The 27,439-nt window shown below is 35.6% G+C and overlaps 1 protein-coding gene across 4 annotated transcripts in view; it reads left to right on the top strand.

The window, feature by feature from the left end:
• Nucleotides 1-27,439, top strand: part of UCHL5 (ubiquitin C-terminal hydrolase L5) — a 40,172-nt gene that overhangs the window by 1,005 nt on the left and 11,728 nt on the right. For all 4 annotated transcript variants that reach the window (XM_042926410.1, XM_042926411.1, XM_042926412.1 and 1 more), the window contains exons 2-7: nt 8,601-8,664; nt 9,611-9,716; nt 22,842-22,967; nt 23,064-23,125; nt 23,201-23,331; nt 24,140-24,203. In XM_042926410.1, coding sequence (XP_042782344.1) covers nt 8,601-8,664; nt 9,611-9,716; nt 22,842-22,967; nt 23,064-23,125; nt 23,201-23,331; nt 24,140-24,203 — 553 coding nt within the window. The remainder of the gene's footprint in view (nt 1-8,600; nt 8,665-9,610; nt 9,717-22,841; nt 22,968-23,063; nt 23,126-23,200; nt 23,332-24,139; nt 24,204-27,439) is intronic.

Raw genomic sequence — 27,439 nt, forward strand, 5'->3', positions numbered from 1 at the left:
ATCGCGGAGGGCTCTCGTCCCCGTCTCAGTCCTGGGCAGTCGCGTTTCCGCAGTGATTCCACATCACGAGGGCAGGGATCGTATCTGCCTTGTGCACTGTCGTATCAGGACTCGGCAGTCAGTTACTTGCTTAATTGACTGGAGCGCTTCCCCCCGCCCCCGCCCTTCCGTGTGTATCTTTCCCTTTCTACCATCGCTCTTCTGCGGAGCGCTCCCTATACCCGGCAGGTGTGCCCAGGTGCACGTCTCGGGCCATCAGTTCTGCAAGAAAACCTAGGGTGTGCCTCCTCCACGGTAGGGTATATGGCCCAAGCCGCGCAGGAACCCGAGATTCTAGTTACTCAAAGCCGAACACCTTGAGTGTGTGATTAGTTCTGCGGATGTTCCCACAGGCTCACTGCGTGGGACTGACGAGCCACTTCGCTGGTTATTCTCCCTGATCGTTTTTTGGCTTCCGGTAAAGTGGTTTCTTGAGCTAGTGCTCTAGACCAGAGGCCACATGCTTTCCTCAGCTTTTTTTTCTGGCTGTGTTCCTTGTCTTACATCCTAAATAGTCAGCATATTTGACTTTTTATCCTTTCCTGCCCTTCTTGTTCCCATCCTTTTCTTTGGGCAGTAAGTTTATTTTTATGGCTACGTTTTTTTTTTTTTTTCCAAGTATTATTAATTCTAGCTATTATGTTAAAACTTGTACTGGAGATGAAAATTAAACGTTGATATAGATACTATCGTACATAGCTGAATGTTTGGAATATAATTTATCAAGCATATGTTTACCTACGTTTGTTTACCTACGTATGTTTACCTATCAAGCCTATGTTCTTAGGCACACTGGGAGGGTTTGGGAATTTTCATTGTGAATGAACCACAAGTGCTCCTCTAAAGATCTGACACTCCAACTAATATGGTGTATTAATTGTTGTGTTAGAGTGTGTACAAAATGTAACGGGAACACAGGTCATGGAAGAGCACAGGCAGAAGGAAAAACATAAACAGTAGTAATGTTAAAGTATATGGCATAGGAAACACCTAGCAAAGTGACTAAAAATGTATGTGACAGACCAGAGGAATATTTCAATCTGAAGTTGAAAAGTAAACTGAGGCTAGATTGTTTGCTGAGTTGTATAGTTTGGATTGCCCTGTGGTTACTGGGGACTTAACTGTCAAAGATATTGGAATGCTGAAATGACATTTTTATAATTAAAAAAGGTTTACCAAGTGTAGTGTGCAGGGTGGAGTGGAATGAAGCCAGAGAAGCTAGAAGTCTCTTAAAATGGTTGGAGTCAGGTGATTAGCTTGACATAAACTAATAGGTTAAAGAGGAGGAGGTAATTGCAATAATTTTGCTATATTTAAATCGATAGGAATGTTGACTGACTGGATGTAGGGGAAAAGGGGAAAATGACTCCATAGTTTCTAGCTTGAATGGCAGGTGAAGTATAAGAGAACAAGCTTGATGGATGAGAAAATTCAGTTTTGGACATTGAGTTTGAGATGTCTGTAGGTTTAGCCATAAAACTTACCTTTAAAACCTTAGCTATTATGACATAGTAAAGTTAACTTTAAGAAATACTATACTAGGCAAGTTTGTTTTTAAATTAATCCACTCCATTAACAGTTATTGCTTCAGTCCCATACGTATAGAAAACTTAGAATTGAAAATGATTATAAAAGTCATGCATAAAAGAATATGTAACTGCGTCTTCTTACACTACCACAAATTAAAAGTAATTGCTATTAATGGATTGGCCACATTAGCAGAAAAATGTTGCAAAAAGTTAAATGATGGTAGTTGTATATCATCATCAGATAGTTTCAAAGAGAAAACAAGTGTATTTCAATCATTTCCATTTTTTTCTTAGCTAGTTCTTGGCTTTAAAAAAGTTTTTTGAAGTTCATTCTTTCAAAAGTGGACAATCTTACTGTGTTCTGAATGCAAATGTAAATTTATTTTAAAAGGTAGTTCATTGGAAGGGAAATTATTTGTGGAGTCAGTGAATATATAAATACAAATTTTAGTGGACTATAGCATCATGATAAAACAAAATCCTTATTAAGAAACTGATGGAGGGGCGCCTGGGTGGCGCAGTCGGTTAAGCGTCCGACTTCAGCCAGGTCACGATCTCGCGGTCTGTGAGTTCGAGCCCCGCGTCAGGCTCTGGGCTGATGGCTCAGAGCCTGGAGCCTGTTTCCGATTCTGTGTCTCCCTCTCTCTCTGCCCCTCCCCCGTTCATGCTCTGTCTCTCTCTGTCCCAAGAATAAATAAAAAACGTTGAAAAAAAAAAAAAAAAAAAAAAAAAAAAAAAGAAACTGATGGAGCAGACACATACTTTTAATTGGTGTGGCACATACATAATTCATGAATGCACCAAAACAAACTATGATGGTCTACCAATTAAAAACAGAAGCTATAAACTTCTGTTTCTAGCCAGGATGGAATAGCAGGGACTGCATTTACTTTTCCATAACAAATCAGTGACCCCAGCTTTCATTTCAAGAAACTAGAAAAAAGAGCAAATGAAATCTGAAGTAAGCAGATGAAAAGAAATAATAAAGATCAGAGTTGAAATTAGTGAAACAGAAAAGAAAAGTAGTGGAGAAAATCAATGAAACTAAAAGCTGGTTTGTCAAAGATCAATAAAATGGACAAACCCCAAGTCAGCCTGGTCAGAAAAAAGAGAGGAAAAGGGCACCTGGCTGGCTCAGTTGGTAGAGCATAAAACTCTTTTAAATATTTATTTATTTTTGGCAGAATGCAAGCCAGGAAGGGGCAGAGAGAGGAGGACAGAGGATCTGAAGCTGGCTCTGTGCTGACAGGCTGACAGCAGCTAGCCCAGTGTGGGGCTTGAACTCACCAACCATGAGATCATGACCTTTAGCTGAAGTCAGACACTCAACCCACTGAGTGACCCAGGTGCTCCAGTAGAGCATGCAACTCATGGTCTCAGGGTTGTAAGTTCAAGCCCCATGTTGGGTATGGAGATTTCTTAAAAATAAAATCTTAAAAATAAAAAAAATAAAAAAAAAAAGGAAAAGAAAAAGTAGAGGAGACACAATGACCAATATTAGGAGTAAGATGATACCACTATGGAGTCTGTAGATTAAAAAAGATCATAAGGGAATATTCTAAACATTATTATGCCAATCAATTTGACAACTTGGGTGAAATGTATAAATATCTTTAAAGACATAAATTACCAAAGCTTATATAAGAAGAAATGGATAACCAGTATAGCCTTACTTTATTAAATAAATTGAAATTGTAACTTAAAATCTTCCCACAAAGAGAACTGTAGCCAAAATTGCTTCACTGGTATATTATTTCAAATATTTAAGGATTAAGTAATACCAATTTTATACAAACTTTTCCCAGAAAAAATGGAGAGGAAGGAATATTTCCCAATATTCTCTGAGGGCCATCATTATCCTAACACCCAATACAGAAAAGACATTACAAGAAAAGGAAACTACAGACCTAACTCCATCATCAACATAAATGCAAAAATTCTTAAAAAAATATATTTTTTTGATGTTTATTTATTTTTGAGAGAGAGACAGACAGATAGAGCATGAGTGGGGAAAGGTAGACCGAATCAGAGCAGGCTCCAGGCTTTGAGCTGTCAGCACAGAGCCGGATGTGGGCTCAAACCCTTGAGGCATGAGATCATGACCTGAGCCAAAGTTGGATGCTTAACTGACTGAACAACTCAGGCACTCCATAAATGCAAAAATTCTAAACAGAATTTTAGTAAATCAAATCTAATAATCTATTAAGTGGACAATATGTCATGACTGAGTGGGGTTTATCCTAGGAATTCAGTGTTGGTTTAATATTTGGGATTCAATGTGATTCACCAAAGTAACACACACAAAAAAACCCAAAAAACTATATGATTATCTTTTTTTAAAAATTTTTTAATGTTTATTTATTTTTGAGAGAGACAGAGACAGAATGCCAGTGGATTAGGGGCAGAGAGAGAGGGAGACACAGAATTGGAAGCAGGCTCCAGGCTCTGAACTGTCAGCACAGAGCCTGACGCGGGGCTCGAACTCACGGACCACAAGATCATGACCTGAGCCAAAGTTGGACGCTCAACCGACTGAGCCACCCAGGCGCCCCTATATGATTATCTTAATAGACACAAAAAGCATTTGATAAAATCCAACATCTGTTAAGAAATATGTACTATTATATTTTAACCTGTTTGCCAGCTAACAAGTTAGCCTGTTTATATTATAAAGGATTGTATTATTGATATATTGATAAAGGGATAAAAGACTGTATTATGTATTAGCCTTGGCACAGTAGGCAACAGGAGATTCACATTTGCATTGGATCCCTTGTCCTATAAATCCATGGGAGTGGCAGTAGATAGAGGTGGATGTTGCACACATGGGTCTGTGTCATAGCTAAGGAACCCTGAGTTTAGGGAACTTCCAATTTTATTAAAGAGGCTACTAGCAAACCTGCTCGGCCTTTGGCTTTAGGAAGATACTATGGACAGCAAGTAAGTCTTGTCTTTGCACCAGGGGGAGACATTATCTATCTTTCAAGTCTGTTTATTGAAATAACATCCTTGAAAAGATAGTCCAGAACTCCTCCCAGAAGATAAGCAGAAACAGGAGAAACTCATTGAGAGTTGTCTCCCAATAAAATCCATTTCTCCTTTCTACCCCAAACATGCCATCCCTTCAGCTTCTCTGATTAATCTGACCTGACCCACAGAGCTGGTACCGAATCTGTTTATCTCTTATTGTGTTTACATTAGAAAGCAGTGGCTTTCTCCTTAAGTTTTTGTTTTGACCTTTCATCTTGGCTGAAGGCCATAACTCAGGTATAGGTAGTAATTGCACAGACTCCTCCTGGGCTTGCCAGGAGGGAGTCTTGCAGAATTCCATCATTCACATCAACTCTGGCCCAGGAGTTGAGACAAATCTGAATGACTTTTGGTGCCAATATAGTGTTTCCTTGACATGAAGCTCTGTTAGGAGTTCTCCTGAGGTACATGTTCCCTTGTTTGGAGGAGAGAGGCAAGTTAATGCTTGGCTTTCATACAGAAAGTCAAAGTATACTTATGAGAGTGCATCTAGTATGCTTAGAAGCAAGTATTGCTTATAATTGTTGAGGACCCCAAAATGGAGCCTTCTCATTAGGGATACAAATTAACAGCTCTCCAGTTTGGGGTTCACAAATATTTGAGTCTAGTCCTTGTTTTTGGGGTGATTGTCCACAATGCAGATTTTCCTACTTGGTGACATCGCTAACTAAATGACATTTGTCCGTACCATTGAATGACATGGTTAGGGATGATATCTGGGACTATTTTTTGTAGGAGGTGTAGAAGCCAGGGCCATGTCTTTACTTCTCGTAGATTTGGTGAGGTTAGGGGAATAACAAATTGTCAAAACTTTTGGAAGATAGCATTACATTTAAATTTAAAGCATTGGCAACAGAGGGCCCTCCCAGAGTTATCTTTCTTCAGGAGAAAAGCTCCAGGTATATTTTAAAGAAAATTATTTTTGAACTTAGTTTTTGAATAGAACTATTTTACAGAGCCACCAGTATCATAATACAAATGTGTTAGTCAATACACAAATATCTCAAATGTTTTCATTTCAGTACTTCCTTTCATTTTGGAGCAGAGTCCTGGTTTGGATGACAAATCCTATGTTAATCCTGTTTAAGACCTAGTTCAACTATCCATGAAAGTTGCTCTGATCAGCAAGGGTAGTAATCATCTCTCCTGCTTCTTAACTTCCAGAAAGCTCTCTGGTGTACCTCTCATAGGCATGTTATGCATGCTGCACTTTGAGTTGTATATACCTGTTTCCTACTGGTTGTGAAGTTTTGTTTTGTTTATTCTTTATTTAAAAAAAAAATTTTTTTTTTAACATTTATTTATTTTTGAGACAGAGAGAGACAGAGCATGAACGGGGGAGGGTCAGAGACAGAGGGAGACACAGAATCTGAAACAGGCTCCAGGCTCTGAGCTGTCAGCACAGGGCCCAACGCAGGGCTCGAACTCACGGACCGCGAGATCATGCCCTGAGCTGAAGTCGGATGCTCAATCGACTGAGCCACCCAGGCGCCCCAATGTTTTATTTTTAAATAAAGTCTACCCACTACGAGGGGCTAGAATTCAGGAGCCTGAGATCAAGAGTCACATTCTCTACTGACCGAGCCAGCCAGACTCCCCTTAGTTGTGAAGTTCTTAAGTATTGCGACTATTGTTTATTATTTTCTGTCCATGCCAGGACCTAGTACCATGCTTGGCACATAAAAGGTATTTGTAAAATACCAGCATTTTGTTAACTTTTTAAAGCCTTCTCCCCACACCCACCTTTTTACTTATATATGTTAGGGAGTCTGCATTAAGTGATTCTTTGTATTTAGTGTTTGATAATGTATACCTCACAAGAATTGTGTGGATTGGATGAAGCAGGAAGTATTCTTGTTTTATACATGAGGAAAGTGAGGCTCCAGAACATTATGTTCTTGCTCAAGTTTAAGAACTTTAAGGCAGTGCTCGGATTGGAACCATGCCTCTTGAATCATTGCTTCTCTTTCCTATACCATGTATTATTTGAAATTGAATGTACATAAGGGAATTATTAGATACTGAATGTATATAAGGAGATAGATATTAAGAGTTGAGTAGTATGTTTTTTGTACCCCAAACGTTGTGTGTTTGTTTAGCTTAAAGTTGTTTAAACAGGCGTCATCACTTGAAATTCTACCCGTGCAAAAGATTTGGGGACACTTTTATGCAGTGGACTTTTGTTCTTTTAGTATACTGTGTTTTAATGTTTGGCCTTTTTACAATTGATTTCCAATAGCAGTAACCAGTATTAACAATTGCATTAGTGTCCTTTTGTGCCCTTTTCAATGCTCATAAATACAGGTTTACATTTGTAAGTTCTTTCCCCCCAGCTTCCTATATGTAAATGTCTATCAACATGTTTTCTACTATAAACAGCCTAGTAACTCTCCTTGTATATATATCTTTAATACAAGAGTGAATTCTTAATAGATAGTTGCTGAATATAACAAATTGAGTCCTGGAATGGTATGAATGCCCAAAGTCATGTAGTTGGTTGACTGAATTTTTTTTGTAACTTCTTTTTTTTTTTTTTTCCAGATAGGCCAAAGGCTTCTCTAGCTTTTACTTGACAATAATCTGGAATATTAAAAACTGTCCAGACTTTGGAACCAGATGTGTATTTTAATTAGTTTTTGTTTTGTTTTGTTTTGTTTTGTTTTTTGTGTATACTAGCTGTAGTGAATTTAGGCAAGCCACTTAACATCCCTAACCCTCTTCTGTATAATACTTGCCTTGCAGTGATTAGAGAAAATGCATTTAAAGCACTTTACATATAGAAGGCACTGGTAAATATGGCTGTTTTTTTGTATTTTGATGATACTAGCTAACATTCAGTAAACCCTTAGAGTGTGCCAGGCACTGTACTAAATGTATCTCATGCATACAAAATTATCTCATTTATTCCTCACAACAACTCCATGAATATGGGAACAGAGAGGTTGGTTATATAGCTAGCAAATGGAGGAGCTGGGATGCAAACCCTGGCATTTTTGAGGCCAACCTCTTAACCAGTACACAGTTCCTCTGATATGTACTACTAGAGCAGGGTGTCTTAGTCTTGGCAGTGTTGACATTTTGGGCCAGATAATTCTTTGCTGTTTGGCTGTCTTGTGCAGTGTAGGATGTTTAGCATCTCTGGCCTCTGTCCACTGATGCAAGGCCTTCCCACTGGTGACAGTTGTGACGAATGTCTCCAGACATTGTAAAACCTTTCTTAGGGAGGCAAGGTACAAGAAAAGTTTCCCTGATTGGGAACCACTGTCCTAAGGAAGGGTATGTTTGGCGGACTCTGAGGTAGTTGAAAATAAAATAAAATTAAATAAATAAATTAAAAAGTATAGAATTTGAATTTAGGGAAAGGGTCAGAGCTAAATATGTGATATGAAAGTCACTGGTAAGTGGTAGTTATTTATTACCACTTAAAAAAAAAAGTGTAAGTAAAAGGGAAACAGCAATTGAGTAGAAAGAGTGGATTGTAAAAGAGACAGATTGAGAGGGACTGAGAAGTCGGGGTGGTGTTTCAGTGAAAATAAACTTGAAACCTCTTTCAATTGTAAAAGTAATATACTCCCATTATAAATAATTAGGAAATAGTAAAGGAATTAAAAGGATTTGTCTGTGAGCTTTATCAGTTTTACCATTTTATTTTAAATTTTTTTTTTTCAACGTTTTTTATTTATTTTTGGGACAGAGAGAGACAGAGCATGAACGGGGGAGGGGCAGAGAGAGAGGGAGACACAGAATCGGAAACAGGCTCCAGGCTCCGAGCCATCAGCCCAGAGCCTGACGCGGGGCTCGAACTCACGGACCGCGAGATCGTGACCTGGCTGAAGTCGGACGCTTAACCGACTGCGCCACCCAGGCGCCCCCAGTTTTACCATTTTAATTTGTCATGTCTCATGGCCCCTAAATGTACATTCCTTTCAGTTAATATTTTATTTAATGGTGAAGGAAAAAATGAGTTATTTTGTTTTCTGAAGAAATAATTTCTTATTTCAGGTTGCCGAGGAGCCCAAGTAGAAGAAATATGGAGTTTAGAGCCTGAGAATTTTGAAAAATTAAAGTAAGTATTATCTTAGTTGTGTTAAAAATAATGTCTGTACTTTAAGCAGATTGTTGTCTATTTTACTTGGATTACAGTAGGCTGAATATGTCATCTCCTTAAGTCTTTTTTCCATCTTGTGAGAGAGGTATTATTACTCTCATATCATAGTCAAGACCTGAGACTCATATAAGTAACTTGCAAGGGATTAAAAACTAAGTCTCTGTAATTCCATATCAAGATGGTTGATTAATTTATTATAGTATTCACTTATAGATCAATAGGACTAGAAGACAGAACACATTTTCACATTAAAAATGTGAATACCTGAATATTAGATTAGTCTACAAAGCATATTTAGTACATAACATATATTAATAGTAATTCAGAATTTGTCTGTGTGTTATCGCCTTGCTTCTTGGTGAGGTTAAAGTTCAGATTCCAAATGTAGATGCTAGGAAGTTTCTTCCTTTCTCCCATGCTTCTGACTTGTGAGCCTCTTCTTATCCCCAACCTTGTGCCCGTAAGAATGGACTCTGTATTGCAAATGGAGGACTAGGGAAATTTTCTTTGGAGGGAGAGTTGTTGGATTCTTGGAATATGACGAGGAGTAAGCTTTATTCATCTATATTGGAATTTAGTATAGGGTTAACTGCTTCTTTTAGTTTTGCTATGTTCTTATTTTCAGTTTTTAAGAGAGGTGATACAAGGTAGAAGTGAAAATCCAGATTTGAGAATAAACCTTTCATTATAATTCTGTTTTACCTGATGTAATTTTAAGGTTTATTAGCCTTGTCTTAGGCAACATTTTAATGACAATGAATAACAATAGAAACCTTTAAAAAATTTCTCAAACTTACTTCATTTGCAATATATTTGGTAAGTAACTGACTGAAATGTGATGTATTGACTGTGTGTTAAAAAACAAGAAAGGTTTGGTGTCACTAATTTGTACTTTCTTTTGTAGGCCAGTTCATGGGTTAATTTTTCTTTTCAAGTGGCAGCCAGGAGAAGAACCAGCAGGCTCTGTAGTTCAGGACTCCAGACTTGACACAATATTTTTTGCCAAGCAGGTATGGTCCTCGGATACTCTGAAGTCTTGAGAGCAATCCTTTTGATAAAAAGAACTGTATTTCACTTTTGTGTCTTTGGTATAGTAGTCCTCAAACTTTTTTGCCTTAGGATCTCTTTACATTCTTAAAAATTATTGAGGTCTCCAAGAGCTTCTCTGTTTATATGGATTATATTTATCAATATTTATTATATTAGACATTAAGACTAAGGCATTTGAGAGTTACTTATTAATTGATTTAAAAATGACAAATGCATTACATGATAACATAAATAACACATTTTTTAATGAAATATAATCACATTTACCAAAACAAAATTAGCAAGAAGTTTTACATTTGCATTTTATGTTGTTTTTGCAAATTGTAAATATTTTGCAAATTGTAAATATGGTTTTTGCAAATCTAATGTCTGTCTTAATAGTACATAGCTAGATTCTCCTATCTACTTCTTTATACTCCTACTTGCAGTGTTTTTGTTTTGTTCTGTTTTTGGTTGAAGTATATGAAGAAAATTCAGTCTCACACATATGTAGTTGGAAAGGGAGGAGTATTTTAATAATCTTTTTCAGGGAATTCTATTCTTTGATATTATATCAAAACTCTAAAAATGTTTCTTTTTTAAATGTGAAATCTGAAACAGTATCAGTGAACTTTGTTCTTTGTTATATTAAATTTTTTTTGGTTTATCTTTCTCTGCAAATGGATCTTATACTCATTCAGCATTCAGCAACGTTGTGCATTGGTCATTTCAAATATTCACCGACTTCTACAGATCTTCTGAATGTTGCCACATTTGTTTACATACCTTATCAACAAGTCACATGTATTAATATTACCATCTGTAGAATTAGAAAAGTTGTTAAGTATCAGGAAACTTTTAAACTCACAATGGAGGATCTAAGTCATACCAAATTCTAGTTTTCACTTGAAAGTTTAAATTTTATCAAGACAATAAATACTGTCAGGTTTTTTTCTTGAAGTAACAGACTCATTTTACACAATTCTGAGAAAAATATCTGCCACATGCCCTGTCTGAAAAACCGTATTTGTCTGCCATTTGTGCTCTCAAGTGAAAATGATGTTCCAAGAAAAAAGCAGCCAACTTAACTCACAACTCAAAACAATCGTACCACTGCCCTTCCTTGAAATGATTAGCATGTTTTGGTTTGCAGCAGAAGGTGCTTTAATTTGTGCTACGTATTTAATTTGATAGACTGTTAAAGACTTGTACTCCAAGGTCAGAATTTAATAAAAATAACTTTTACTGCTTCATTAAAGACAGTCTTCAGTAAAATTGGCTTTTTTTTTTTTTTTTTTAAACTGTGTATCTGTGTCAGTGAAACAGTTTAATGCCACTGCCTAGATTGGTGCTAAAATACCAGCAGTGTTATCTACCATTGGTTGCTATTTGACTATCAGTGCAAATATGAAAGCAGGGAAATAGGCAAGGACTGTCTTTGAATTATTATAGAAATGATTTTGAGCTCATGAACATCTTGAGAAGGGTCTTAGGAATTCCCAGGGTTCCATGGACCACACTTGACAAGGGCTGTTCCAGGACATACAGTGAAGTGTTTAGTATTAGGTGCCGCCGTATATCTATCTGGTCCATTGTTTGGAAAACTGAGAGAGTAAGTAAGAGAGGTTTGATATTTAAAACTAAGCTAAATATAATTGCACTTGTTTGAAAATTGCACTTATTTCTGAGACTCAAAAAATTGCTTAGGATAATCTGTTTAACCTTTAGAAAGGTCGAAAAATAAAAGTGCTAATTCTCATTACTGCACTTTAGCTCAAGGCTTTGCTGTTCCACTTAGTAACTTGTTTTCCCTTTTTATTTTACTACTTCTTTCCATTTCTCCCCAACTTTTTAAAATTGAGTGTTTTTAGAGAAATTAACACTGTCATGCTTTTACTTTACAGGTTAAGAAAACATTATTGTGTTGTTTTTTTTAATGATAGAACTTAAACTACAGAAATACATAGTGATAAAATTGAATATCTTTGTAATCCTACACCCATTTCTACCAACTACTTTTAATGGTTTGACTCATTCATTTAATCAACAAGTCGTTATTGAGCACTTTGTGCTAGGTATTAGGTACTAGGTATATATAATGGTCAACAAGACAAGGCGTGTCTCTTCTTAATAAGAACTATAATGATAACTATGCCAACAGTAGCCAACATTTATCATTCTTACTGGGTAGCAGATATTGTGCTTTAGATATATTGTTTATTTAATCCTTGCAACAACTCTGTGAGGTTGTTATCCTCATGTCACAGATGAAGAAATTCAGATGAAGAAATTGAAGCCTGGAGAAATTAACTTATTTTCCTGAGGTCACATGAGGTTTTTTTTTTTTTTTTTTCCCTTAAGTGTTTATTTGTTTGTTTTGACACAGAGGTAGAGAGAAAGAGAGAGAGAAAGAGAGAGAAAGAGCATGTGTGCAAGCTGAGGGAGGTGCAGAGACAGGAATAAGAGAATCTCAAAAGGGCTCTGCGCTGACATGGGCTTGAGCCCAGGAATCATGGGATCATGATCTGAGCTGAAATCAAGGGTTGATGCTTTAACCAACTGAGCCATCCAGGTGCCCCAATATGTATTATTTTTTTTTTATTATTAATTTGTTTGTAGTAGTTGATCCTCAATAACACTGTGGTTTTTACAGATTCCTTATTATTTCACGAATGTGGAAACCGAGTCCCAGAGAGATTATGAAACTTGCCCAAGTTAAGCAGCTAGTCATTGGCAGAGCTGATGTGCAAACCTGGGCACTATATATCTGAAGTGTCTGCTCTCAACCACATCACAACACTGACTCTTTAAAAGTATTCTTGGTATAAATGTCCTATAATTTATTTAATCTCTTAGTGATCAATATTTTGAGTTTTTAACTCTTCCCCTAACACAAATAATTTGTATATCGTAATATTTGTGTACTTCTGTACTACTAATGTACTAATATTTGTGTGTGGCAATTATTATAATTTTAAAACCACAGTTTGATTTTCAAGATCTAGATAGTAGAGAAAAAGTAGGGGACAGACAATTTTAAAAGTCCTTCAGGTGTTTTTTTCTCCTTTTAAAGACAGTTTTTATTTTTTAAGGTATATAAAAATATGCACTCATTTTATAAAATTGAAGCATTATAAATATATAATGTAGAAAATAAAAGTCCCTTTTATAATCCCTGCTTCAGAGATAGCCACTGAAAATCATTTATATTCTTCCAAATTTGTGTGTGTGTGTGTGTGTGTGTGTGTGTGTGTGTGTGTGTGTGTTTAATTTCTTCCATGCTATATTTCTTCCACACTAAATTGTGAACCTAAGAGTCTGGGATTTTATTTTTATGTACCGTTCCTGGTACATAGTAGATATCCAATAAATGTAGACTGAGTTCTTCATCTCTAAGAATATTACAATTAACAGTGGTATTCACTAACAGTAAGACATTAATGATGTCTGATTTATAGAGGTCTAGGTATTTTTAAGGTGAAAGAAAGTGCTCTATAAAGAAAATAAATGTTACTAAAGTTTCAATTTATAATTTCTGAAGTTCCTTGATATTTTTCTAGTTCTGTATTTCTGTTTTAACTATAATTTAATGGTTTATTTGTATTATACTTGCCATGTTTATTAATGTGTAGGATTAGTGATTTTCTAATAATCCTGGGTGGTTTTTGTTCTATATTATGTCAACAGTTCTTATTGAACTGACCTATCAGTAATTCCCCAGTAATATCTTTTAATTGTAATTCCCCAATAATATCTTCTGGTCTTTTTAGTGTATGCCTCCTATGAGTCTATGCCAGAAACTTTATATCACATAAATAATATAATCCTTAATTCTAGGCTTCAAGAGCTAATAATGATTTTATCCAGGAGTCTCCTATTTTCAGAAATTTTAAAAGTATAATTAAAATTATATTTATTTATGATACGGTCATACATATTAACTATATACATATTTTTGGTATTTATGAATGGAATTGCATCAATTTAGAAAGGTAATACTAATCCTGGCCGTCTTAAACTGATCATTCATATGCTGTAATTACAGGTGTGCACGTACGTGGTTCACTGAAGAAATAAAGTAGTAATTGTAATTACTAGTAATTATAATTGTGTTTAAGGAATGCCAGGAATGACATTTTGGTAATACTTCTCTGCAAAGCATCATTGTCTTGTTACCAATTCACTGATTTACTTGCTAAGATTGTCCCTTAGTGGTACTGGGTTTGTCTGACTCCAGTCTGTTCAGTCTTTCAGGAAAGGATGATTGCTTACTGTGCTAGGTGCTTGGAGAATGATATGCAGTCATAATCCCTGCCTGCAACGTGCTTAGAGTTTTGTGGAAGAGATCGGTCTTAATCAATGAAATGCACAATTATGGTGGTGATAAGTGCTTCCTGGAGTGAAATGAGGGCCATATTATATTGCAAAATTTGAGAACAATCTGTGAGACTATGCTCACTCCCAACACTGGCTATGGAGTTCAGGGTCCCCAAACCATCCTCACTTCTGGCAATTGCATGTTTAGTTAGGGGGTCCCCAAGACCACCCTCAGTTTCTGTAATTTGCTAGAAAAACTCATAGACCTTATTGAAAACTGTTATGGTTTATGACAGTGAAAAATACAGATTAAATTTAGCCACGGGAAGAGATACATGGCGCAGAGTCTGGGAAAGTCCCTTGCTAAGAGCTTCCAGTTGTCTTCTCCCAGTAGTTACAGATGGCACTAACTTTCCTGGCAACGATATGTGACAATATGTGCAGAGTATTGTCATCCAGGGAATCTCAACCAATTCTTGGTATCCAGAGTTTTTATTTGGCCTTAGTCACGCAGACCCGGTTGACCACCCACGTGGCTGACCTCAGTCTCCCGGCACCCTGGAGGCTGAGCTGATATTGTTGACCCCAGATTCCACCCTAAGTCACAGTGTTAGACTGCCTTTGTGGACCAAATCCCTCAGGTAAACAAAGATGTTCTTATGGGGCCTGGCTTCTCAAGAGCTAAGTATACCTCCCAGGAGCCACGGGCAAAGGCAAGGCCTCTCTTTGGGCAAGATTAAATTTTTTATTATATATAACAATGGGACTTGACCTTTTCAAGGAGATCTGAGAAAGCTCTGTGTAAGTGACAATTCAGCTGAAGTCTAAAGTTCAAGTAGGTATTAACTGGGGGAAAGAGGTTGAGGATCATCCCAGATTAATAACAGCTTTATAGCAAAAGGAAGTAATACTAGTAAAATGTACTAGAAGAAGGTCAGTATAACTGGAGTATAGATAGCAAGAAGGGGGATGGCATATGATATGGAGCTGAGCAGGGCATATGTTAATCAGAATTGGGTATAGTTAGGTGTAGAGATACAATGACTTATAAGAAATAGACGTTTTTCACTTCCAATAACTGTCAAGATTACAGGCTCTTTTGTTGTTGTTCCTTTGTGTGTGGATTCTATTCCAAAGATTACTTTGTGGCTCAAGATGATTATTGGAGACTTCGCCATTCTACCTCAATTCTACATTCCAGACAGCAAGAAGGGGACAGCACATTTCTCCTTTAATGAACATTTTCTAGAATTTGTCTATGTCACATGCTTACTTCTCTGGCCAGAACTTAGCCACATTGCTGTTCTTAGCAGCAAAAGAGAGTGGGAAAGTTGTCTTCATTCTAGGTGGCCATGAACCCCGATAAAAATTGGGTTACTTTGTGAATATGGAAGAAGGAGAAGGTGGTTATTAGAGAATAACTATCAGCCTTCTGCCACATATGTTGACAAAATTCAGATCATGTAGGGTATTTTAAGCCATGATTGAGACTTCTGTCTGTATCCTAAGAGTAAAAGAAGGTTATTAAAGTGTTTAAAGAAGGGTGACACAGTCGGATTATTATTTAGAAGAGATCCCTGTAGCCATAGTGTGGAGAATGCATTTGAGGAGAAGGTGGTAGTATAGAATATAAGACTAGTAATCAGGAGGCTTTTGCAGAAGTATATGCAAGAGTAGATAAAAGACTGGTGGTAGAGATGGATGTGAACAGATCTGAATAATACTTAGTGGATAAAGTAGCACCCTTAATGGGTAATGGGTTGGATGTGGAGATGAAGGCAGCAGACGTAGTAGGTACATGGAAGGGGATTATGACATTCCTTGGTTGATGACACACACTCATGACTCCTGTCTTTTGTTTGGTTATTGTAAGTAATATAGTAAGCACTGAAGAACTCACTACCCAAACAAACTTCATCTAGTTATTTCCTTCTCTCTCACTGATTGTTCAGCAAAACTCTCATCCTCCCTCCCTTCATCCATCGTAATCCTCATGTTGAGTTTGGTATATTATTTCTTTGCTTTCCCTTTTATGTATTGTAATACTAAAAAGGGTCTGTGTATATAACATTTTTAATAGATAAAAAGTATCATACTTCTCAACTGAGAAAAGCAGTGCTGAAATAAAAACATTTATTTGGGGTCTCAATTGCAATTCAGGGAGTGTAGATTTGGGTAGCAACCCAAATCGTGTTCCCCTAAGGAATGAAAGCCAAGGGTTTTAAAAAACAAAACTAATGCTTGTTGTGTTGTTTGCAAAGAATTTTGATTGGTGTTGGCTCACAGAAAACTAATCTTGGCTGAATATAATTGGTTGCTAAGACTATCACTAAGCAAATTTTAACTGTAGCAAGTTGCAGGTGTTTGGGCAGAGTCCTTGGAATTTATGCCTTTTGGCCCAGTTCAAAATTCCTGGTTTTATCCCGTGAGGATACCTAAGGCCCATTTCCTTAATGGCCTCCTGGCTCCATTTTATAACCCTTTGACATAAGTGATTGATTTCATTTCATTTCTCACATCTTCTGTGTAATTTTGGGGGACTTACTCTTTTGACTTAATATTCTATCATTAAGTTTCTCCTTTAAGTTGTTAATCATAGTAGTAGTTCCTTAATTTTGCATAATGTTTGATATCAATTACATGAAAATGCTGGGTTTATTTGCTTTCTCTTCCTAGATGGGCATTTGAGTTTTACATTTGAGTTATTGTCAATTGCGTGGCTATAAACATTTTTGTACATGTCTCCTGTTGTAAATGTGCAAATTTCTCTTGTATATACAAGTAGAGTTGACTACATAAATACATCAAAGCTGCAATTATACTTCCACCAGCAATCTCTGAATTACTATGTAGCCACATACTCCAATGTGTGGTGTTGTCAGGCCTTTTTAATTTTTGCCAGCCATGTTGTTCTAAAATGGTACTTCATTGTGGTCTTGGTTTACATCTCCCTGGTCACTTAATCATGTTGAAAGCGTTTTCATATCCTTAGTGGCCTTAACTGTTTCTTTTGTGAAATTTATGTTGAAGTTATTTTTATTTTTTATGGGGTTAGTTGTGCTTTTCTTTTTGATTTGTGTGAGTTGTTTATGTATTCTTGATATTACTTCTTTAAGTTAGCGTCTTATTGTTTTATTTTTTCTGGGCGTCTTTTGGTGAATAGAATTTTATATTTTAGAGCCAGTGCTTTTTGTACCTTGTTTAAGAAATTGTTATCTATCTGAGGTTGTAGAAGATATTGACCTGTGTATTTAAATTTTAATTTTTGACATCTATGTCCATAATTCATCAGGAGTTGGGTTTTGGTGTATCATGTGAAGTAGGAATTCAATTTTATATTTTTCCATATGGATCATCATTTTTTTTCTATCCTCAGTTTATGAAACATCTGTTGTCTCCCCTATTTGTCTGACATTCCACATCTGTTGTGTATCAGTTCCATACGTATGTGTGTGTTTTCTGGACTGTACTCTGTTCCATTGATCACTTTGTCTGTCTCTGCCAATATCACGGTCTAAATTTTTTTCACTTCTTCATAAGGTCTGGTATCTAATAGGTCATGTCTCCTCTCCTTGCTCTTTTTCAGAAATATCCTTCTATTTTTGGCTCTGTGCTCTTCATATAAATTTCAGAGGCATCTTATCAAGTTGTATGAAACATTCTGTTGAAATTTTGACTGGAATAGCATTGAATATAACAATTTGGGGAGAATGTATATCTTCATATTAAGTCATGAACATAGTATGTTATCTATTTAGATCTTTATTATCTTTAACATGTTACATTATTTTCTCTGTAGAGGCCTTTTACATCTAATTCATTTGTTAGATTTATCCTAATTCATTGATATTTCTGTTACAATTATAAATTGTCTTCTCTTCAGTTACATTTTCTAGGTGTTCAGTGTTGGTGAAATGAAAAGGCAATTCACTTTTATGTTTTAATACTATATTTAGCTATCTTGCTAAACTCTCCTATTATCTCTAATAATTTGTTGGTTTTTTTTTTTTTTTGAGTGGGTTCTATCTTAAATTATTATATCAAATAATAACAGTTTTGTTTTTCCCTTTCAAATCCTTATGCCTCTAATTTATTTTTCTTTTCTTACTGCATGGCTAAGACCTTCAGTAAAATCATCATGATTTTAAAGGGAATACATTCACCATTTTCTTGTGCTGGATGATGTTTACTCTAGTTTTTATTTTTATTTTTTAAATGTTCTTTTTCAGGTAAGGATGTTCTGTTATTAATTTAGTAAGTTGTCTTTATTAAATTTTTTCAAATGCTTTTTCTGTACTTATTGAAATAATCATGTTTATTTTCTTTCTGTAGGTTAAATGCAGTCAGTTATGTTAATGACTTTTTAAAATATTAAATCATCCTTCCATATCTGGGGTAAACCCAGTTGGTCATGATGTATTCTCTTGTTATGCACTGTCAGATTTAATTCAGTAGTATTTGTTTAGCATTTTTGCATTTGTTATTTTCTTTTTTCATAAAGGCTTTGATTAATTTTAGTATTAGGGATTTGCTGGCTTCATGACACGAGTTGGAATTACCTCTTTTTTTATTTTTCAAAGAATTTGTATAAAATTTAGATGGGCTGTTTCTTTATATTTTGATAGAATTGGCCTGTACAGCCATCTGGGCCTGATATTTTCTTTGTGAGTATATGTTTTAACTACTGGTTCAATTTAATAGTTAAAAGGCTATTCAGGCTACTTATTTCTTCTTGATTTAGTTCTGGTAAGATTTTTTTTTCTTTTGAAATTTCTCCATTTTAACTTAATTTTATGAAAGTGTTTCATATGGTTGTTCTTAGTATTCCCCTGTTCTTTTTAATCTTATTTTTAGTTATTTTCCTGACTCCCAGAATTCTGACTAGCATATTTGTGTAATAGAGGTTTTATGTACTCTATTAATCTATCACCTTTTATTTCCTATCTGTAGTAGGGTGGAAGTCCAGCTGATCTTGTTTCTGTTTTCAGCCGTCTTGAGTCCTTGCTGTAAATCGTCAAGCTGAATCTTTCATAATAAAAAATCTATTTTGATTTATGTTATTTCAGCATGAAAAATCTCTTATTCCTAGGGCAAACTACTAATTGCACAAGGTCAGTGATTTTCTAGGTAGCAAATATCCTCCTGTGGCGACTACAGCCATACTAATACGAACCAGCGTGCTCCTCTCTTGAAGGCACCATGTCACTTTGTTTCTTTGCTCACACCCTTCTTGTTTCCCTGAATGAATTTCCTTCTCTGTTCCCTAGGTCCTGTCAAGCTTTCAAAGCTCTATTAAAATTTTACATTCATAGAGAAACCTCTGATACTTCAGTTAAAGATTATTTCTTCCTTCATCATTTTGGTTTTCTACTCATCTCTTTTTCATGTATGGGTTTTGTTTTTTTTTTTCCCTAAATTCTCCACAGGCAGGACATTTATTGTATCCTTTCTTTGTTTTGTCTTTTTTCTAGAGTCGTCTTCTCTTTAGGAAGTCACGGTTTTATTCTCAACCTTATTTTTCCTTGACTATAAATAAATATTGAAAATGTATTAATTTATTTTATAGCTATACGTCAGTGAAGCTTGATGGTAATTTATAATGCGCTATTTCAAGAGCATTTCTCTGAGCATCCACTATATGTTTTTGTAGCAACTCTGAAAAGAAGTTATTCTCTGGTCCAGGGGCTGCAGGTCACATGGCTGCAATGTCAGGGTGGCAGCGTGCATGTGTGACTCGGGTCATGTGTAACAAAAGGGCGTGGAAGAGCCTGGACAAACTAAAGAATATATGTTCTCTCAAAGGAATTCAAACCAAATTCTTCAGGTTCCAGGGGAGCCCTGCTTGTGACCTCTAACTCTAGCCTCCTTTTACTGTCAAACTCTACTACTCTGTTTGAAAACGTGTTACAAGCCAGAGCATATATTAGAATACCCAGGATAAAGATTTAAAAATTAAAGATTTAAGAAGTTGGGGACTAAATAATTTATGCTGCAATGAATTTTTTGTGACATGAACTAAAGTTAAAGTTCTCCCAAATAGATGTATATAAGGTAATTTTTATGGGAGTTTCATGAGGCAAAAAACCTCTCTAAACTGTCTTGTTCACTGTGCATGCCACACTTACCACAATGTCTGGGATACTATAGATATTTAGTAAATATTTGAGTGACTGGCATCTTTTTTAAGTTTTTTTTTTTTCTTTCCAAAATTTTGGCAATTCTGTACTATATGTAATATAACCACTTGGTGGCGCTAACCTCATTTTTAAACCCTGAAAGGTATTTTTATACTTCTCCACACCACGATTACTATTCTTCATATACGCACGGAATGAGTTGTAATAAATCGTGGACAGTGTGAATCATTATTAACATCGAAGCAGAAATATCATTAACCACTGGGTTTTTTTACCTTTAAAAAAAAAACCTTGAGATTTGATTGATTATACAAAAAACCACACATTTAATGTATATAATTTGGTGAGTTTGGAAGGAGTTTTGTTTCTGATTCTTTAGAAAATGTTTCTAAAGTGATGGATTACAGATTTCAAGTCCTTCGGTCATAGTAGTAGTTGAGCCTGTCTGTTAGAGCCTCAGCATCTAGCACTGGGTACGTAGTATACCTTTAATGTGTGAATTTGAAAGAATGTGTGAATGAGTATAAATTTTAACTTCTTCTGACTTCACTTCTACCAACCCACTCCCAGATAATTTCACCCCACATAATTTTGGTCCAAGATAAGGGGGCACTGAGTCTTAACAAAGTTTTTAGTTAACCACCTTTATGAAATTTCTTTTAATCATTAAAATTTTTTATCCAAATTTATGAAAGAACTGTGATTCAGAACAAAATACATATTGAAATAAATCAGCAATATTAATTGGATTTTAGATTTCCTGTTACTTTTTTTCTTATTTGTCAATTATGGGATAGTTGAGTACAAGATATTATTAGAGAGGAATAACAGAAGCATGGTTGTATCATTATATTTGTTTGAGAATTGGATGTAAGAGAATGTTCCCTAGTGGAGAAAGCAGTCTTACTAAGGAGTTTTTCAAACATACAGGAGGAAAAAATTGAAGAATTGGTGGATTTCACAAGACCTCAAAAGCCTCTGGCAACATGAAAAGTAGAAGAGTATAAGAATTTAAAAGAGAAGATAATTGAAAGTTTTTCTTCTGAAATCAAGCAGGATGTAAATAGTTTATTAAATTGTAAAATCATAAGTGAATTAGCCTTTTGGAAAGACACTAATTCCAAAATAGCATTTAATCATAGGGGCACCTGGGTGGCTCAGTCAGTTAAGCGTCCAACTATTGATTTTGGCTTAGGTCATGATCTCACTGTCATGAGATTGAGCCCCAAATCAGGCTCCGCAAAGAGTGTGGGGCTTACTTGGATTCTCTCTCTCTCCCTCTCTGCCTCCCCATCCCATTTGTGCTTGCTTGAGCATGCACGCACTCTGTCTCAAAATAAACATTAAAAAAAAGAAATAGTATTTAATGATAACATAGTAATAAGGTATAGAAATAGGACTAAGTTGTATTTTTAAAAATAATTTACCAAATTTAGTTCAACTTTATAGTTAATGTTGCTGTGGTATTCACAGTAATCGTCTAAGGTTCTTTCCAGCTCTATAATCTCAACACTGTAGGAGCTATAGGGAATATGGAAGAAGCCCTTGTCCATAGTGGGTTATAATCTGGTTAGAGAGACCACATATATGTACAGAGCCAGCCTAACATGGTGGCTAAGTGTACAAATTCTAGAACCAGACTCTGCCTCTTGCTTAGCTCTGTACCCTTTGGGCAAGTTACTTAATTTCTTTGTACCTTAGCTTCCACAAATGTAAAATGAGAATATTACTCCTTCTGCATAGGTTGTTGAGAGAATTAAAAGAATTAATACATATGAAGTGCCTAAAAAGTACCTGGCACATAGTAAGGAGCTATCTGAATGTTTTTTCACTCTGATTAGAATGTAAGGTCCACTCATTTTTTTAAATAGTTAACAGCTAAATGACAGCACTGTAAAGACTATATATGACTGAGATGAAAAAATGCGTGGACAATGTATATCCTTTTTAGGAAATCAAAGAAGGGTAGAAATAGCAGTTGTTGGATAATTTCTCTAAAAGCCACATAGGTAAGTTGGAGCTTGTGCTGGGTACTGAAATATGGGTTAAATTTGGATAGGTAGAAATGAATGTAGGAAGACGTAAATAGGAGGGAAGACAAGTTCTGTTGGTTTCATCAGCTGAGTTTAGATCAGGAAAGATTGGCCTTGCTACCCTAACTGGATTGGTTTCTTGATGTTCTGAGTTTATTTGGTTTCCTAGAATTCTCAACTGCAGAATTGCAGTAAATTCCTAAAAAATATATTAGAATGGAATTAAACATGTTTATTTAAATTTTTTTTTAAAAAATGTTTATTTATTTTTGAAAGAGAGAAAGAGAGAGAGAGAGCAAGCACAGGCAGGGGAGGAGCAGAGAGAGAGGGAGACACAGAATCCGAAGCAGGCTCCAGGCTCTTGAGCTGTCAGCACAGAGTCTGACGTGGGGCTCTAACTCAAAAACTGTGAGATCATGATCTGAGCCAAAGTTGGATGCTCAACTGACTGAGCCACCCAGGTGCCCGAATTAGACATATTTATTATGCTTATGTTAAGACTATATGAAATAAATTTTGAAAACTATTAGCTTTATTCATATTTTGGAGGGCATTGTCATCATTTAAAAGCTGCTTTTTAAACCATAAATTTATAATATTTTGCTTTTATATTTTATAGGTTATTAACAATGCTTGTGCTACCCAAGCTATAGTCAGTGTGTTACTGAACTGTACCCATCAAGATGTCCATTTAGGAGAGACATTGTCAGAGTTTAAAGAATTTTCACAAAGTTTTGATGCAGCTGTGAGTATAGTATAATCATATTATTCCTAAAATGCTCCATTTTTGATAGTTTGTGATAATTCTTTTTTTAATAGGCTACTTTAAAAATTATTTTAGATGAAAGGTTTGGCACTGAGCAATTCAGATGTGATTCGACAAGTACACAACAGTTTTGCCAGGTAAAGAGACTTTTTGTTAAATAAACACTTTCTTTCATGCTTGTCTGTGTCTCACTATTTTTTTCTTCACTGTAGACAGCAAATGTTTGAATTTGATGCAAAGACGTCCGCAAAAGAAGAAGATGCTTTTCATTTTGTCAGTTATGTTCCTGTAAACGGAAGATTGTATGAATTAGATGGATTAAGAGAAGGACCGATTGATTTAGGTACTCTGGTTCCTGTTCCTGGTATTTCACTTTTGACAAGGAAAAAAGATTGGGTATTCTCCTTCATTTTAGCCACAGTACTGCTTAGATTTTGAAGGGGAAGGTAACTGTGAGGTAGTATAATGTCATCAGTCTTAAGTTTTTCATTACTTTATGAAGTTAAATAACACAGGAAGGACATGTTGCTCATCTCTACATTTTCTCTGTTGGCTTCTATCTGGTCACTCATTCTGTGTTCCTTAGACCCTATCAAATATAAAGGAAGTAAAAGATCAAACAGAACAGTCAGTTTTGCTATAAAACTGGTAGCTATGCTAAAACTTAAGATGAAAAAGAGGATTAAAACAACTGGATAAAATTGGTTTTGCATTATGTGTGAATTTCAGTTTTTAATTTATAGTTATTATGGTTGGGAGTCAGGATTATTTTGCTACTAGTATGATGATGATTTTTCTTTGCTGTCAGTTTTATCACTAAAATGGAGGTAGTTATTCTTATTTCACGAAGTTGTGAATTTTAATAGGATAACTTCCTGATTCGTGACCTTTTTGAACAGTTGTTCAGCACTTACTAAGTGACACAATAATGTGGTAATGCAAATTATATTAATGCTTTTTACCCTTACCATTACTAAGAAAATAAGAATTGAAGCTTAACATAGTTAAGCTTATAAGGATAGTTAATCCTAAAAGGATTTTTACCATCCTGAATTTGCCAAAATTTTTATAAAAAGATCTTTTAGACTAACTTTTGAAATAATTTTAATATTGATTTTATTTGATTTAATTGCTTTCAAATTTCTTTCTAGGTGCATGCAATCAAGATGACTGGATCAGCGCAGTGAGGCCAGTCATAGAAAAAAGGATACAAAAGTAAATGCTCAGTTAATCTTACTAGCATAGTATTCTGGAATTTAAACTTATTTTTTCAACTTTTATTATTATTTTAACAATGCTTGTTGAACATCTACTTTGGATTGGATTAATGTGTTCAAGAAGAAATCTCTAAATTCTACATAGTAATATGTCATCTTTATAAAAGTTAGACATGCAGATCTCCATTTAGATATTTTGTATAGTTTTGTAGAGTTTTGTTTTTAGGCATCTATTTTTTTTATCAAATTAAAACTTTTATTTTGAGATAATTATATATTCATATTCAGTTATAACTATAATACAGAGAGATCCCATGCACCCTTAACCCGCAGTGGTAACATCTGGCAAAACTAGTCCAGTGTCAACAGCCAGAATATTGATTGACATTGATATAGTCGAGGTATAGAATGATTTAATTACCACAAGGATTTCCTCTTTTAGAGCCACCGATGCTTCCCTCTGCTGCCACTCCTCCTGCCTCCTTAATCCCTAGTTTTATAATTTTTTGTCCGTTAAAGAATGTTGTATAATTGGAATCATACGATATATAAACTTTTTGGACTGGCTTCTTTCACTCAGCACAATTTTCTGGAGATTTATCCAGGTTGTTAAAAGTAGTTCAGTCTTTTCTCTTGATGGGTAATAGCTATGGTATGGATATACCTTTTTTTTTTTTTTTTTTGTCCAGTTACCCATTGAAGGACATGTGGATTGCTTTCAGTTTTTGGCTATTATGAATAAAGCTGCAATAAACCTTTGTACAGATTTTTGTGTGAACAGAAGTTCATTTCTGTGGGATAAATGCCCAAGAGTGCCATTGCTGAGTTGTAAATGCATGTTTAATTTTTTTTTTTTTTTTTTTTAACGTTTATTTATTTTTGAGACAGAGAGACAGAGCATGAACAGGGGAGGGGCAGAGAGAGAGGGAGACACAGAATCTGAAACAGGCTCCAGGCTCTGACCTGTCAGCACAGAGCCCGACGCGGGGCTCGAACTCACCGACCGTGAGATCATGACCTGAGCCGAAGTCGGACGCCCAACCGACCAAGCCACCCAGGCGCCCCGCATGTTTAATTTTTTAAGAAACTGCCAAACTCTTTCCCAGAGTGGCTGTACCATTTTACATTCCCACCAGCAATGTATGAGTGATCCAGTTTCTCCGCATCCTTACTAGCATTTGGTTTTGTCAAAACTTTTTATTTTAGCCATTCTAGTAGGTGGATAGTGATGTCTCATTGTGGCTTTGATCTGCATTTCTCTAATGACTAATGATGTTGAAAATCTTTCCATGACTTTTGCCTATTTTGTAATTGGATTGTGTGTGTGTGTGTGTGTGTGTGTTTTTGACTGTTGAGCCTTGAGGTTCTTTACATACTCTGGATAGTACTAGTCCTTCATCAGACACATTGCCTGCAAATATTCTCTCCTGGTATGTAACCTGTCCCCTAATTCTCCCACACAGTCTGTCACAGAGCAAAAGCTCTTAATCTCAGTGAAGTCTAATTTATGAATCTTTTCTACTATGAATTGTATTTTTGTTGTCAAGTCTAAGAATTCTTTGTCTAGCCATAGATCCTAAAGATTTTCTCTTGGTCTTTTTTTCTAAAAAGTTTATATTTTAACAGTTTACATTTAAGCCTGTGATCTACTTTGAGTTAATTTTTGTATATGTTGTAAAGTAAGTCTAAGTTCATTTTGTTGCCTATGCATGTCCAGTTGCTCTAGCACCATTTGTTGAAAAGGCTGTCCTTCCTGTAGAAATTTGGGTAGAATTGTAAAAAACCAGTTTGAGTATATTTGTGTTGGGTATTTCTGGGTTCACTACTCTGTTCTGTTGACCTATTTGCTCTTTGCCAGTACTACACAGTCTTTTTTCACCTTTATTTTTAATTTTTTGAATGTTTATTTTGAGAGAGGTGGAGGGAGTGCAAGCATGAGTGGGGGAGGGGCAGAGTGGGGGGGTAGAGAGAGAATCCAGGCAGGCTCTGTGCAGAGCCTGTCTGACAGCACAGAGCCCAGCATGGGGCTTGATCCCACGAACTGTGAGATCATGACCCGAGCCAGAATTAAGAGTTGGATGCTTAACTGACTGAGCCACCTACATGCCCCTGTACTACACAGTGTTGATTACTCTAGCTATATTATAAGTCTCAAAATCAGATAAACTGACACCTACAACTTTATTCTTTTTCTTCAAAATTGTTTCAGCTTTTATAGTTCCTCTGTCTTCTCATATAAATTTTAGTATAATCTTGTTCATATCTATAAAAATTCTTGCTGGGATTTGGTTAGGAATTGTGTCAAACATTTATATCCATTTGGGGAGAATTGGCGTCTTTTCTATGATGAGTCTTCCAGTTTATGAACATGGTATGTCTCTCTATTAACTTTGATCTTCTCTAATTCATTTCATCAGCATTTTGTAGTTTTCAGCATACAAATCCTGTACATGTTTTGTCAGATTTACAGCCAAGCATTTCTTAGTCTTTTGAGTGATTACAAATAATAGGATTTCTTTGATCATTGTTAATATGTAGAAACACAGTTGATTATTTTCTTTCTTTTTCTTGTATCCTTTGACCTTGCTGATCTTACCCACCAGCTTTAGAAGGTTTTTTTATGAGTTCCTTGGCATTTTCTACACAGATAATCATGCCATATGCAAATAAGGGCAGTTATGGATTTGTCTACTTTTAAAAAAAATTTTAAAAATGTTTATTTGAGAGAAAGAGAGAGAGAGAGCGTGCGCATATACACAAGCTGGGGAGGGACAGAGAGAGAGAGAGGAAATTCGAAGCTCAGTGCAGAGACTGACATGGGGCTCGATCTCATAGCTGTGAGATCATGACCTGAGCCAAAATCAAGAGTCAGATCTTAACTGACTGAGCCATCCAGGTGCCCCAAGGATTTTATCAGCTTTATCAGTTTTATCAGCTTTCCTTTACATATTTTGCAGGTCTGTTGTTTGGAGTTACAAACATTTGTTGCCATTTCTTCTTGGTGGATTGATCTTTTTATCATTACATAATGTCCCTTTTTAGTAATTTTCTTTGTTTTGAAATTTACTTTATCTCATAGTAATATAGCCAGTCTTGCTTTTTTATTTTTGATTAGTGTTTTCAGTCAAGTTGAGATTTTCATCATTTTTAATATGACAAATGATTATAGATTGAAACCTGGACATTTGGGGTTTTATATAAGTGTCTGGACTCTGTATAATAAAACTTGTTGTT

This window comes from Panthera leo, chromosome F3 (genome assembly GCF_018350215.1).
Source record: "Panthera leo isolate Ple1 chromosome F3, P.leo_Ple1_pat1.1, whole genome shotgun sequence".
NCBI classification, from domain to species: domain Eukaryota; kingdom Metazoa; phylum Chordata; class Mammalia; order Carnivora; family Felidae; genus Panthera; species Panthera leo.